This window comes from Oncorhynchus masou, unplaced genomic scaffold (genome assembly GCF_036934945.1).
Source record: "Oncorhynchus masou masou isolate Uvic2021 unplaced genomic scaffold, UVic_Omas_1.1 unplaced_scaffold_1281, whole genome shotgun sequence".
NCBI classification, from domain to species: Eukaryota; Metazoa; Chordata; class Actinopteri; order Salmoniformes; family Salmonidae; genus Oncorhynchus; species Oncorhynchus masou.
Window position 1 is genome coordinate 112525 of NW_027002649.1, and position 14976 is coordinate 127500.

A 14976-nucleotide genomic window follows, 5' to 3' on the forward strand; every position below is an offset into this window, starting at 1 on the left:
CTTTACCTATCACATCCATGAAACTCTAAAGGTCTTTACCTATCACATCCATGAAACTCTACAGGTCTTTACCTATCACATCCATTAAACTGTAAAGGTCTTTACCTATCACATCCATGAAACTCTAAAGGTCTTTACCTATCACATCCATGAAACTCTAAAGGTCTTTGCCTATCACATCCATGAAACTCTAAAGGTCTTTACCTATCACATCCATGAAACTCTAAAGGTCTTTACCTATCACATCCATGAAACTCTACAGGTCTTTACCTATCACATCCATGAAACTGTAAAGGTCTTTACCTATCACATCCATGAAACTCTACAGGTCTTTACCTATCACATCCATGAAACTGTAAAGGTCTTTACCTATCACATCCATGAAACTGTAAAGGTCTTTACCTATCACATCCATGAAACTGTAAAGGTCTTTACCTATCACATCCATGAAACTGTAAAGGTCTTTACCTATCACATCCATGAAACTCTAAAGGTCTTTACCTATCACATCCATGAAACTCTACAGGTCTTTACCTATCACATCCATGAAACTCTACAGGTCTTTACCTATCACATCCATGAAACTCTAAAGGTCTTTACCTATCACATCCATGAAACTCTACAGGTCATTACCTATCACATCCATGAAACTCTAAAGGTCTTTACCTATCACATCCATGAAACTCTACAGGTCTTTACCTATCACATCCATGAAACTCTAAAGGTCTTTACCTATCACATCCATGAAACTCTAAAGGTCTTTACCTATCACATACATGAAACTCTAAAGGTCTTTACCTATCACATACATGAAACTCTAAAGGTCTTTACCTATCACATCCATGAAACTCTAAAGGTCTTTACCTATCACATCCATGAAACTCTAAAGGTCTTTACCTATCACATACATGAAACTCTAAAGGTCTTTACCTATCACATCCATGAAACTCTAAAGGTCTTTACCTATCACATCCATGAAACTCTAAAGGTCTTTACCTATCACATACATGAAACTCTAAAGGTCTTTACCTATCACATCCATGAAACTCTAAAGGTCTTTACCTATCACATCCATGAAACTCTAAAGGTCTTTACCTATCACATCCATGAAACTCTACAGGTCTTTACCTATCACATCCATGAAACTCTAAAGGTCTTTACCTATCACATACATGAAACTCTAAAGGTCTTTACCTATCACATCCATGAAACTCTAAAGGTCTTTACCTATCACATACATGAAACTCTAAAGGTCTTTACCTATCACATCCATGAAACTCTAAAGGTCTTTACCTATCACATACATGAAACTCTAAAGGTCTTTACCTATCACATCCATGAAACTCTAAAGGTCTTTACCTATCACATCCATGAAACTCTAAAGGTCTTTACCTATCACATCCATGAAACTCTAAAGGTCTTTACCTATCACATACATGAAACTCTAAAGGTCTTTACCTATCACATCCATGAAACTCTAAAGGTCTTTACCTATCACATCCATGAAACTCTAAAGGTCTTTACCTATCACATCCATGAAACTCTAAAGGTCTTTACCTATCACATCCATGAAACTCTAAAGGTCTTTACCTATCACTTCGTATCGTATCATCATTCTGAACAGTCGTAACCTCGGCATCTGCAAAAAAAACAGCCTTTCTTATGAATCAGTACGACACAAATTGGTTTAATTACTTATTTACTAGCTAACTGAATGGTAACACAGGATAAACATACACACTTAATACATTTAGAAACAGGTCCCTAGCGGACTGACACAATATTGAGACTTGTTACAAAAGTGATGGAGAGGGTGAGCGAGAGAGACAGAGACATAATACTTTGTTACATTTAGAAATGACTCTCACAGTAATCAGATACTTTGCACACAAACCGCCACCCGTTTGGAGTAAGAAATCATGACTGTATTTACCTGTAAATGTCCTGGTTCTTGGTGTTTTTCTGTCTGAGCCAGGCCTTCTGGAAAGGGTGTAGTGCCATTGTGCTGCATGCTTGTCAGGCTCTGATTTTCCAAAAGGAGTCCCCACCCATCTCTTATACTGTTATTCTTCCATTCGCTCTGGGAGATGCTTCTTTGAAGATAGGCTAGCCAGCCGTGTCAATGGTTCCCAGTGGGGGGATGAGAGTAGTAGAATACGATGGTTTGAAAAGAGTAGTAGAATGGTCCCACTTAAATGTGCTTTTCTAGAAACTTTACTTAGGACAGCTAATCAGCCGTACCAGTGAGTGTCCAGGAGGTGACTTCATCGTCTCTACCTCGTGTTGATATTTCAGAGTTTAAACCACATTGGACATGAGCTGCAACTACACGCCTCTCTGGCCTGATACGTTCATTCTTAATCCCTGAATTTGGAGACGGAGTCTCATGATCTCCTCTCCTTTAATTTACAACAGGGTGTGAGGTGTCAACCTCCCACCAGCTCTCCAGCATCAGGTGCAGCAGGTGTAGTGGCAGCATAGCCTGCAATATGAACTGTTTCGAACTCATCTGGTTTCGATGTCTTCCCCCAAAGTTTGGCCAAAAACTGTGCACAATCCCTTAGAGGGATTGGACAAGTGCAGACGAGAGCACTGAATCCAGCTTCACACAGACATGAGCTGACGAAGGTTACCACCAGTTTTATGGTGCTTTCAAGACAACTGGGAACTCAGAAAAATATGAAGTCGGAAAATCGGAGCTCTAGAAAGATGCCCAAGATCCTGAGTTGGAATTTCGAGTTGGATGACTGTTCAGAGTTTTTTCAGAGTTCCCAGTTGTCTTGAATGCACTGAAGTCGGAAGTGGGAGATTTCCGAGTTCCCAGTTCCCAGTTGTTTTGAACGTGGCATTAATGCTCAGAGGAAGAAGATTGAGTCAGGAACCAAAACTCTTCTTTAGTGACCCCTGAACGCATTCGGTCACATGACAGGTCGATCAGCTGTTCAATTTTACTTACCGGCATGTCAACAGAGCCAGGATCACAGTCAAAACGGATTGGGAAGCAGGTCACAAGGTGCTCTTCCAAGCGTTTGTAGGTATGCAGTCATCACTCGTGTGGGACACTTACTGATGCTGTTTTCTGTTAGATACATGCACAGCCGAGGGAAGGGGGCTTGGTTAACTTTTCTCCAATAAGAATTCTTTCCTCTGAATCCATTGATTGTGTCACTCATCTGTAGAATGTTTGTGTATTTTCCCAGCATGCTTGCGTTTAGTTATTTCAGTTTCCAAAATATTTCTGTTATATAGGCAAGGAGTCACATTTTATTTTCATTACACAAAAAAGTCCACCAAGTCAGTTTTTTTTACATTCATTGTGAATGACAACAGATCTGATCCCATATCTCCACATAGTTGTGCGAGCAGGCGGTGCAGTGGATGTGGTTTGATGTAGTTTACAGTCAAAGTTACCTGCTGCAGTACATGTCTGAGATCTGTGCTCAGCTCTTTGCCGCCTGTTGCTCTCGGTGTATCATACAATGCATCCGGAGGGAGAAACATTCATAACTAGAGTCTTGTAGACGGAGCTGTGAAACGCCGCGCCATTCGGACCCATATGGAATCTGTTATGGGTCAATGTAGCCACACAGCACACTGAACATTCCCTGTGCACCTTCATGCTCGGGAATCGTGAGACAGAACAATAGATTTGAATAATTTTCATTTAAATTGGTAAGATTAACCACATTATAATGATTTCGAGATACAGAGCCAATATTAAAATATTCTTTTTTGTATATATATACAAAAACATGGCCACAACCCCTAGTTTGGGAACCGCTGGGTTAGCATGTTATCATTATTCACAAAATATTTATGATTATCTGTAATCGTGGTAGCATCCACATTAATGTAAAGGTGTTCAGAAAAAGAGTATATTCTTATTTACAATTAAAGTTACTTCAACATTACACTACATTATATACCATTCGTTTCATTATTGGGCACAACATAATCTAAAACACAACCAAAACAAAAATGCTTGTGGAGTCATAAGCTTGATGTAGTCACTGCGTGCTAGGAATATGAAACCAAATACCAAATAGTAATATTAAATGTTGAACTAAGTTTAACCAATATGCGGTGTTCGGGTCTGTGGGACCCATTTTCAATGTTTACTAAAATAAATATGATACATTGAATATTTTTTTGTTCTAAAATATCATATTTCTATCAATATCAATGTCATAACCTGTCTGTCTCCCTGCCTGTCTGCCTGTCTCCCGCTTTTCTCACACGTTTTGCGGGAACCTGCACAATGTTATTATAATACATTATTTCGATACTGTCACGACTTCCGTCGAAGTCGGTCCCTCTCCTTGTTCGGGCGGCGTTCGGCGGTCGACGTCACCGGCTTTCTAGCCACCGCCGATCCACTTTTCATTTTCCATTTGTTCTGTCTTTGTCTTACACACCTGGCTTCAGTCAACCAATGACTTGTTTATTATTTAACCCTCTGTTCCCCATGTTGTGTTTGTGAGTGATTGTTTATTGTAATTCGGTCCATCTTTGTGAGCTCGTGATTTTACTTTGTATATTTGTCTTTTTGAGTAAAGTATGTTGTATTACTCATATCTGCTGTCCTGCGCCTGACTCTCTACACCAGCTACACATAAGACCATTACAGATACATTTTCCCACACACTACCCCAGCCAGGTGCAAATTGGGGGAGGGACACAACAAATAAAAAGCTTTGCATGTGTGGCTCCTCAATCAGTATGGCAAATAGAATCTCTGCTCAGAGGGCCTTAGAAATAATTTTTGCAGAGAGAGAAGCTAGTGTGGAAGGAGCGTCTTCCACTTTGGAAGATGAAGAATTTTCCAAATATGAAGATCATGTCTCTGTCAATTCGGAGTCTGACAGTGAGTTGGAAGAAGAGGATGAGATTGACACTCAGCCAGCCCCAGGACCAGCCCGTCAGCAACCAGCCCCAGGCCCAGCCCGTCAGCAACCAGCCCCAGGACCAGCCCGTCAGCAACCAGCTCATCAGCAGCCTGCAGGAGGAGAAATATGGATGTCAAAATATTTTGAAATTGTCCAAAGAATGAGCCCCCCCACATGGCTGCCAATGTGAAGGATGCAACCAGGGAATGAGCCCCCCCCCCACATGGCTGCCAATGTGAAGGATGCAACCAGGGAATGAGCCCCCCCACATGGCTGCCAATGTGAAGGATGCAACCAGGGAATGAGCCCCCCCACATGGCTGCCAATGTGAAGGATGCAACCAGGGAATGAGCCCCCCACATGGCTGCCAATGTGAAGGATGACACCAGGGAATGAGCCCCCACATGGCTGCCAATGTGAAGGATGCAACCAGGGAATGAGCCCCCCACATGGCTGCCAATGTGAAGGATGAAACCAGGGAATGAGCCCCCCACATGGCTGCCAATGTGAAGGATGCAACCAGGGAATGAGCCCCCCCACATGGCTGCCAATGTGAAGGATGCAACCAGTGAATGAGCCCCCCCACATGGCTGCCAATGTGAAGGATGCAACCAGGGAATGAGCCCCCCCAACATGGCTGCCAATGTGAAGGATGCAACCAGGGAATGAGCCCCCCCCCACATGGCTGCCAATGTGAAGGATGCAACCAGGGAATGAGCCCCCCACATGGCTGCCAATGTGAAGGATGCAACCAGGGAATGAGCCCCCCCACATGGCACGGATGGCGGTTATTCATGTGCAGAACATAAAGTCTTCTTTTGAACTGTTCATCCCAGACACCATCCAGAGAATCATTCTGAACTGCACTAATTTGGAGAGAGATGGAATGAGATGGACCAAACTCATTTACATGCGTACTTTGGGGAATCCACAGAATCGCTGTGGGATGCAGAAACTGGCTGAGAACTTTTCATTATTTCCAGGATTATCCGCTTCGATAACCGAGAGACAAACCCAGCTCGGCAGCAGAGAGATAAGCTAGCTGCAATCAGGTCAGTGTGGGACATGTTGGTGGACTACCTTCCCCTGTTTTACAACTTTGTGCACAACGTTACTGTTCATGAGCACTTTATGCCATTTAGGGGTCACTGACCCTTCAGACAGTACATACCGTCTAAACCCGTAAAATATGGAATCAAGATCTGGGCTGCCTGCAAGTGTATACGGGGAAACCAGATGGAGGAGCCCCTGAGAAAAACCAAGGGATGTGATTGTCCCCCCTGTGGGAAGGTTGAGCTAATGTGATTAGCATGAGGTTGTAAGTAACAAGAACATTTCCCTGGACATAGACATGTCTTATATGGGTAGAAAGCTTAAATTCTTGTTAATCTAACTGCACTGTCCAATTTACAGTAGCTATTACAGTGAAAAAATACCATGTTATTGTTTGAGGAGAGTGCACAACAACAACAAAAAATGTATCAAGGCAACTGGTTTGATGCATTCACCTCTGAAGGTAAATAATGTACTTACATTCAGTAATCTTGCTCTGATTTGTCTTCCTGAGGGTCCCAGAGATAAATGTAGCATTGTTTTGTTTGATAAAATCCATTTTTATATTAAAATGTAGGAACGGTTCTACAGTTTGAACCCCTGCTGTGTCTGCCGCCCCCATCTAGATGTGTGAAGGTTAGTGTCTTTTCTGTAGGGAAGCTAATTATGCATAATTTATGACGTTCCTGGGAGTGTGTAATTTTAAATGTCTTATTACCATATAATTGTTGTATGTTCTCTATAGTTATGTACTTGAAAAAGTATCAATTGACCAATTGGGCACATTTGAGCAGACTTGATACAACATTGTGAACAGTAATACATTGTTCATTGTGCTTCTACACCTGCATTGCTTGCTGTTTGGGGTTTTAGGCTGGGTTTCTGTACAGCACTTTGAGATATCAGCTGATGTACGAAGGGCTATATAAATAAATTTGATTTGATTTGATTAATTGGATCAGTCCAAAAGTGCACATACATAGCTGCCATCTAGTGGCCAAAATCTAAATTGCGCCTAGACTCCGAAGTGATATAATGGCCTTTCACTTGCATTTCAAAGATGATGGAACAAAACTTTTTATAGAAAATGCATGTTTTTTTATTTTTATTATATTTACGAGATCTAATGTGTTATATTATCCTACATTCATTTCACATTTCCACAACATTCAAAGTGTTTCCTTTCAAGTGATATCAACAATATACATATCCTTGCTTCAGGTCCTGAGCTTTTTTGTTTTTGTCATTTTAGGTGAAATTTAAATTGAAAAAAGGTTCTGATCTATAAGAGGTATTTAGGCTGTGTCAGCCATATCAGCACGGTTTTTCTAAAGGCAGTAAATGAGGCTGAATTAACTGTTTCACTGCCAGACAAGGCTCTTCTGATAGCCAGGTGTTTTAGTGGTAAGATGTTGGGACTGCTGTTGGGACAGCTTCATGTAGGCTCTAACAGTTTATGGGCACCGTTTGTCACCGTTATAGTGCAATTCATGTATTGTTTAGTATTGTGTTGCGTAGTCGCTTTGCTGGCATGCATAACACCTTTTTTTGTTTTTGCCCAACCAAGATGAACATGCTAAAATCGCCACTGAGTGTATGTGTGATAAAAAAACTACTCTCTATTTCTCTCTCGCTCTCCCTCCCTCTCTGTCGCACACACACACACACACACACACACACACACACACACACACACACACACACACACACACACACACACACACACACACACACACACACACACACACACACACACACACACACACACACACACACACACACACACACACACACACACACACACACACACACACACACACGCCCTGACCCCACTGAACATCGTGCTTTATCTCGGCATCGCAGCAGCTCCGTTAAACCGGAGACTGGTTACTTAGATACCCTACCGGAATAGTGCTAGTGCGCCTTGGGCGCGCTGAAATGTGGCAAATCTCAGTTCAGACAATCAGTTGATATGATCTTTATTCAGTGATATTGAACGTTATTATCTAATTCACTGATAATGATTATTACTGTTACTTTGTTATAGCCAACATTATGCTAATGTTGTTGCTATCGTCCGTCGTTTTGTATCTGGGAAATTCGGGAAAGCCAAACAAGACCAACAGTTGAAGAAGCGTAAGTTGATTTTTCGTACAATTATTTGAATTTGCGGACGTAGATAATAACGAATTCGATACGAAATGGATACATCACAGTAGGCTAGTCATTGATCAATAATATTCTGTCATTTTATATTTAACAGTATAGATAACCTAATGTTGACTAAAAGGTTTGTAATTTTATGTTTTATTTTCTTTCTGTGATGTTTGTTTACATGCGTGCGCATATAAAGAGCTATACTGCATGGTTATCATGTTTATAGTTGGTTCCCATACAGTAAATACAAGTGTTCTTGCAGGGCGTTTATGTCTGCTTCCCTCATAACAAATGCAATAAGCATCTCATCATCATCTTAATCACATCATCATTTTGAATCACCCCCCTCCTCCTCCTCCTCACCCCTCCCGTAATAACATCTCTAAAGTATAGCGTCTAAAACATCATTGTGTTGGTCCCTGATATAATAGCATACAGAGTTCAGCCAGGCAGAGAATGACTGATTGGCCCAAATCACAGCCCTGCAATCCACACAGTCAGCCAGTCCAACAGTCAGCCAGACAGCCAGCCAATTAGACAGTCAACCAGTAAAACAGTTAGCAAGTCAGGCTGCCAGTCAGCCAGTAAGTAAGCCAGCTAGTCAGCAAGTCAGTCAGTCAGAAACACAACCAAAACAAACACGTTTGTAGAGTCATATGCTTGATGTAGACTTTACGTGCAAGGAATACGGGACCAAATACTCAACATTTGACTAAATGTAATACACTACAATGTAATACACTACAATGTAATACACTACAATGTAATACACTACAATGTAATACACTACAAGTGAAGTAGTCCAAATACTTATGACACCTTCAAATGGGGAGACTGTTACACAAAAGTGCTTTCATTTCTAAAATGGTAAAACGGATATACCTACTGTATGTATAAAAATACCCTCAAATATAAAGTTACCTACTGTTACCTCAAGAGCAACATTTGAGCTCAAATCCAAAATGCTGGAGAATACCCAAATTAAAAGTTTTAGCTTCACGGTCCAAATAAATACATATAGGGGAGTGTATCTGAGATACATTGTCTACTCTCTCTCTCCCTCTCGCTCTCTCTCTCGCGCGCACACGCGCCGTGACCCCATTGAACAAGGAAGGAAATGCTATTGATATTCTCCAAGTCATTCAGGGTGCTTTTCCACTGAGACTTACCCCCACACCAGTGGGCCACCAGTGTTTTACGTTAATGTAGGCTCTACCCCCAAGCCATAAGACTGCTGAACAATTAGTCAATTGGCCATCAGACTATTTACATTGACACCCCCCCCCCCTTCATTTGTTCTGTACACTGCTGCTACTCGCTGTTTGTTATCTATGCATAGTCACTTCACCCCTACCTACACCCCTTCCTACACCCCTACCTACACCCCTTCCTACACCCCTACCTACACCCCTACCTACACCCCTACCTACACCCCTCCCTACACCCCTACCTACACCCCTACTTACACCCCTTCCTACACCCCTACCTACACCCCTTCCTACACCCTTACCTACACCCCTTCCTACACCCCTACCTACACCCCTACCTACACCCCTTCCTACACCCCTACCTACACCCCTACTTACACCCCTTCCTACACCTCTACCTACACCCCCTCCTACACCCCTACCTACACCCCTACCTACACCCCTTCCTACACCCCTACCTACACCCCTTCCTACACCCCTACCTACACCCCTTCATACACTCCTTCCTACACCCCTACATACACCCCTACCTACACCCCTTCCTACACCCCTACCTATACCCCTACCTACACCCCTTTCTACACCCCTACCTACACCCCTTCCTACACCCCTACCTACACCCCTACCTACACCCCTTCCTACACCCCTACCTACACCCCTACCTCGACTAACCTGTAACCCCCTGTATATAGCCCCACACATTGACTCGGTACCGGTACCCCTTGTATATAGCCCCACACATTGACTCGGTACCGGTACCCCCTGTATATAGCCCCACACATTGACTCGGTACCGGTACCCCCTGTATATAGCCCCACACATTGACTCGGTACCGGTAGCCCCTGTATATAGCCCCACACATTGACTAGGGAACCGGTACCCCCTGTATATAGCCCCACACATTGACTCGGTACCGGTAGCCCTTGTATATTGCCTCATTATTGTTATTTTATTATGTTACTTTTTATAATTTTTTACTTTAGTATATTTGGTAAATATTTTCTCAACTCTTTCTTGAACTGTACTGTTGGTTAAGGGCTTGTCAGTAAGTAATTCACAGTAAGGTTTACACATGTTGTATTCAGCACGTGACAAATAAAGTTTGATTTGATTTAGTGTAATTGTGTATCCATCAGGACACTAAGGACTTGTGGCGAGCAGAATCAACAACATCTGCATCAATCAAGACTGTGTCTTTGTGACATGGTGTTAAAGCCCACCGTCAGCCGTTGTTAAAAAAATATATATATATTTAACTAGGCAAGTCAGTTAAGAACAAATTCTTATTTACAATGACGGCCTACACTGGCCAAACCCGGACGACCCTGGGCCAATTGTGCGCCACTCTATGGGACTCCCAATCATGTTATGTAAATGAAGCTGAAAAGTACCCAGGGCCTTGGCTCCGAGTTAGAGCAGGTCAGCCGGAGCTGTGGCCCAGTGAGACACGGGTGCCGGTCTGCGTAGATGGAAACAGAAAAGTCTGAGCCTATTTGGTGAAACACCAGGATAAATCCTCAATGGAAACTTGGCATCAGTCAGCCAACCGCTCACTCACTCAATCACTCTCTCAATCAGCCAGCCAGGCAGTCAGCCAGTCAGTCAGTCAGTCAGTGTCCGTCCTCTTCCCATTCATCTACATTAGTACACATCTGTTCCTATACAGACTGAGTGCTCAGAGAGAGAGACAACAGTGAGATGTGGTAATACACACGCCGCCGCCACTCTCCTTCACTGCAATTAGCAGTTCTGTTCTCTCTTTCTCTCTCTCCATCATTTATTCTGTCACTATCTCTCTTTTTTACCTCCCACCCCCTCCACCTATATATTTTCTCTCTCGAGCTCCCTCTTTCTTTCTTTCTTTTGTTCTTTCTTTCTTTCTTTCTTTCTTTCTTTCTTTCTTTCAATCTCTCAATCTTTCAATCTCTCACTCTCCCTCCTTTCTCCCTGTCTCTCCCCCCTTTCTCTCTCTTTCTCCCTCCTCTTTCCCCGTTGCTGTATCTCTCCCCTCTCTCTCTCTTTCTCCCTCCTCTTTCCCCGTTGCTGTATCTCTCCCCTCTCTCTCTCTTTCTCCCTCCTCTTTCCCCGTTACTGTATCTCTCCCCTCTCTCTCTCTTTCTCCCTCCTCTTTCCCCGTTGCTGTATCTCTCCCCTCTCTCTCTCTTTCTCCCTCCTCTTTCCCCGTTGCTGTATCTCTCCCCTCTCTCTCTCTTTCTCCCTCCTCTTTCCCCGTTGCTGTATCTCTCCCCTCTCTCTCTCTTTCTCCCTCCTCTTTCCCCGTTGCTGTATCTCTCCCCTCTCTCTCTCTTTCTCCCTCCTCTTTCCCCGTTCCTGTGTCTCTCCCCTCTCTCTCTCTTTCTCCCTCCTCTTTCCCCGTTGCTGTATCTCTCCCCTCTCTCTCTCTTTCTCCCTCCTCTTTCCCCGTTGCTGTATCTCTTCTCTCTCTCTCTCTCTTTCTCCCTCCTCTTTCCCCGTTACTGTATCTCTCCCCTCTCTCTCTCTTTCTCCCTCCTCTTTCCCCGTTGCTGTATCTCTCCCCTCTCTCTCTCTTTCTCCCTCCTCTTTCCCCGTTGCTGTATCTCTTCTCTCTCTCTCTCTCTTTCTCCCTCCTCTTTCCCCGTTGCTGTATCTCTCCCCTCTCTCTCTCTCTTTCTCCCTCCTCTTTCCCCGTTGCTGTATCTCTCCCCTCTCTCTCTCTTTCTCCCTCCTCTTTCCCCGTTGCTGTATCTCTTCTCTCTCTCTCTCTCTTTCTCCCTCCTCTTTCCCCGTTGCTGTATCTCTCCCCTCTCTCTCTCTTTCTCCCTCCTCTTTCCCCGTTGCTGTATCTCTCCCCTCTCTCTCTCTTTCTCCCTCCTCTTTCCCCGTTGCTGTATCTCTTCTCTCTCTCTCTCTCTTTCTCCCTCCTCTTTCCCCGTTACTGTATCTCTCCCCTCTCTCTCTCTTTCTCCCTCCTCTTTCCCCGTTGCTGTATCTCTTCTCTCTCTCCCTCTCTTTCTCCCTCCTCTTTCCCCGTTGCTGTATCTCTCCCCTCTCTCTCTCTTTCTCCCTCCTCTTTCCCCGTTGCTGTATCTCTTCTCTCTCTCTCTCTCTTTCTCCCTCCTCTTTCCCCGTTGCTGTATCTCTCCCCTCTCTCTCTCTTTCTCCCTCCTCTTTCCCCGTTGCTGTATCTCTCCCCCTCTCTCTCTCTTTCTCCCTCCTCTTTCCCCGTTGCTGTATCTCTCCCCTCTCTCTCTCTTTCTCCCTCCTCTTTCCCCGTTGCTGTATCTCTCCCCTCTCTCTCTCTTTCTCCCTCCTCTTTCCCCGTTCCTGTGTCTCTCCCCTCTCTCTCTCTTTCTCCCTCCTCTTTCCCCGTTGCTGTGTCTCTCCCCTCTCTCTCTCTTTCTCCCTCCTCTTTCCCCGTTGCTGTGTCTCTCCCCTCTCTCTCTCTTTCTCCCTCCTCTTTCCCCGTTGCTGTATCTCTCCCCTCTCTCTCTCTTTCTCCCTCCTCTTTCCCCGTTGCTGTATCTCTCCCCTTTCTCTCTCTTTCTCCCTCCTCTTTCCCCGTTCCTGTGTCTCTCCCCCTCTCTCTCTTTCTCCCTCCTCTTTCCCCGTTGCTGTATCTCTCCCTCTCTCTCTCTTTCTCCCTCCTCTTTCCCCGTTGCTGTATCTCTCCCCTCTCTCTCACTTTCTCCCTCCTCTTTCCCCGTTGCTGTATCTCTCCCCTCTCTCTCACTTTCTCCCTCCTCTTTCCCCGTTGCTGTATCTCTCCCCTTTCTCTCTCTTTCTCCCTCCTCTTTCCCCGTTGCTGTATCTCTCCCCTCTCTCTCTCTTTCTCCCTCCTCTTTCCCCGTTGCTGTGTCTCTCCCCTCTCTCCCTCTCTTTCTCCCTCCTCTTTCCCCGTTGCTGTATCTCTCCCCTCTCTCTCACTTTCTCCCTCCTCTTTCCCCGTTGCTGTATCTCTCCCCTCTCTCTCTCTTTCTCCCTCCTCTTTCCCCGTTGCTGTATCTCTCCCCTCTCTCTCTCTCTCTCCCTCTTTCCCCGTTGCTGTATCTCTCCCCTTTCTCTCTCTTTCTCCCTCCTCTTTCCCCGTTGCTGTGTCTCTCCCCTCTCTCCCTCTCTTTCTCCCTCCTCTTTCCCCGTTGCTGTATCTCTCCCCTCTCTCTCTCTTTCTCCCTCTTTCCCCGTTGCTGTATCTCTCCCCTTTCTCTTTCTCCCTCCTCTTTCCCCGTTGCTGTATCTCTCCCCTCTATCACTCCCCTTCCTCCGTTTAGGTTTTTTATTCTATCCATCCAGCCCAATCAACCACTTAGCGGCACTCGTTTCCATCCGCTGCTCGATTGGGCAATCTGGCCCCCATTGAAATGTGTTTATGTCTCCGTTTGTTCCGCGTCAACTGAGGTGTTCTGTCATGTGACGTAGGGAGATGTCATGTTAAGTGCAGTTATGTTGGCTACCTGGGAATTCATATAACAGCATTGTAACAGCCTATCTTGTTAATTGACAGACTTACAGTATATTCAGAAAGTATTCAGACCCCTTGACCTCTTCCACGTTTTGTTACATTACAGCCTTACTCTAAAATGGATTATACATTTTCCCCACTCATCAATCTACACATAACAGCCCATAATGACAAAGCGAAAACAGGTTTTTAGACATTTTCACAAGTGTATTAAAAATAAAAAACAGAAATATCTTATTTACAGAAGTATTCAGACACTTTTCTTTTTAACTCTAAATTGAGCTCAGCTGCATCCTGTTTCAATTGATCATCCTTGAGATGTTTCTAAAACTTGATTGGAGTCCACCTGTGGTAAATTCAATTGAATGGACATGCTTTGGAAAGGCACACACCTGTCTATATAAGGTCCCACAGTTGACAGTGCATGTCAGAGCAAAAACCAAACCATGAGGTTGAAGGAATTGTTCGTAGAGCTCCGAGACAGGATTGTGTCGCGGCACAGATCTGGGGAAGGGAACCAAAACATTTCTGCAGCATTGAAGGCCCCCAAGAACACAGTGGCTCCATCATTCTCAAATGGAAGAAGTTTGGAACCACCAAGACTCTTCCTAGATCTGGCTGCTCGGAGGAACTGTATTTATTCAGGTAGGGTCCTGTTTGGAATCCCATTGGTCCATTTCGGAACAGGTCCATCTTTTTGGGCCCATGAAGACCTGTACTTTTGTCATGTGTGCTCCCTCTCCAGCCTAGAGGTCACCAGGCTGCTCGTTATAGCGCACACCTGTCACCATCGTTACGCGCACCTGTGCGTCATGAGATTCAGCTGGACTCCATCACTCCCTGATTACCTTCCCTATATCTGTCACTCCCTTTGGTTCCTTCTCCAGGCATTATTGTTTCTGTTTCAGTTCCCTGTCTGTGTGTTGTTTGTGTTTCTTGTTTTGTTAATTTGTTTATTAAATTATACACTCCCTGAACTTGCTTCCTGACTCCCAGCACACTCGTTACAACTTTCTACACTGTTAAATGGAAGAAGTTTGGAAAGACCAAGAATCTTCCTAGAGCTGGCGGCCCGGTCAAACGGAGCGATCGGAGGAGAAGGACCTTGGTCAGGGAGGTGACCAAGAACCCGATGGTCACTCTGACAGAGCTCCAGAGTTCGTCTGTGAAGATGGGGGAACCTTTCAAATCAAAATCAAATCAAATTTATTTATATACATCAGCTGATATC

At 44.4% G+C, this 14976-nt stretch overlaps 1 protein-coding gene across 1 annotated transcript in view; it reads left to right on the forward strand.

Annotated features, from left to right (window-relative positions):
• The first annotated feature begins 9427 nt into the window (after positions 1–9427).
• The window catches only part of LOC135530169 (somatostatin receptor type 3-like), a 21821-nt gene continuing 16272 nt past the window's right edge, over positions 9428–14976 (forward strand). The window contains 1 exon segment of the mRNA XM_064958541.1: positions 9428–9978. Within this exon segment, the coding sequence (XP_064814613.1) occupies positions 9428–9978 (551 nt within the window).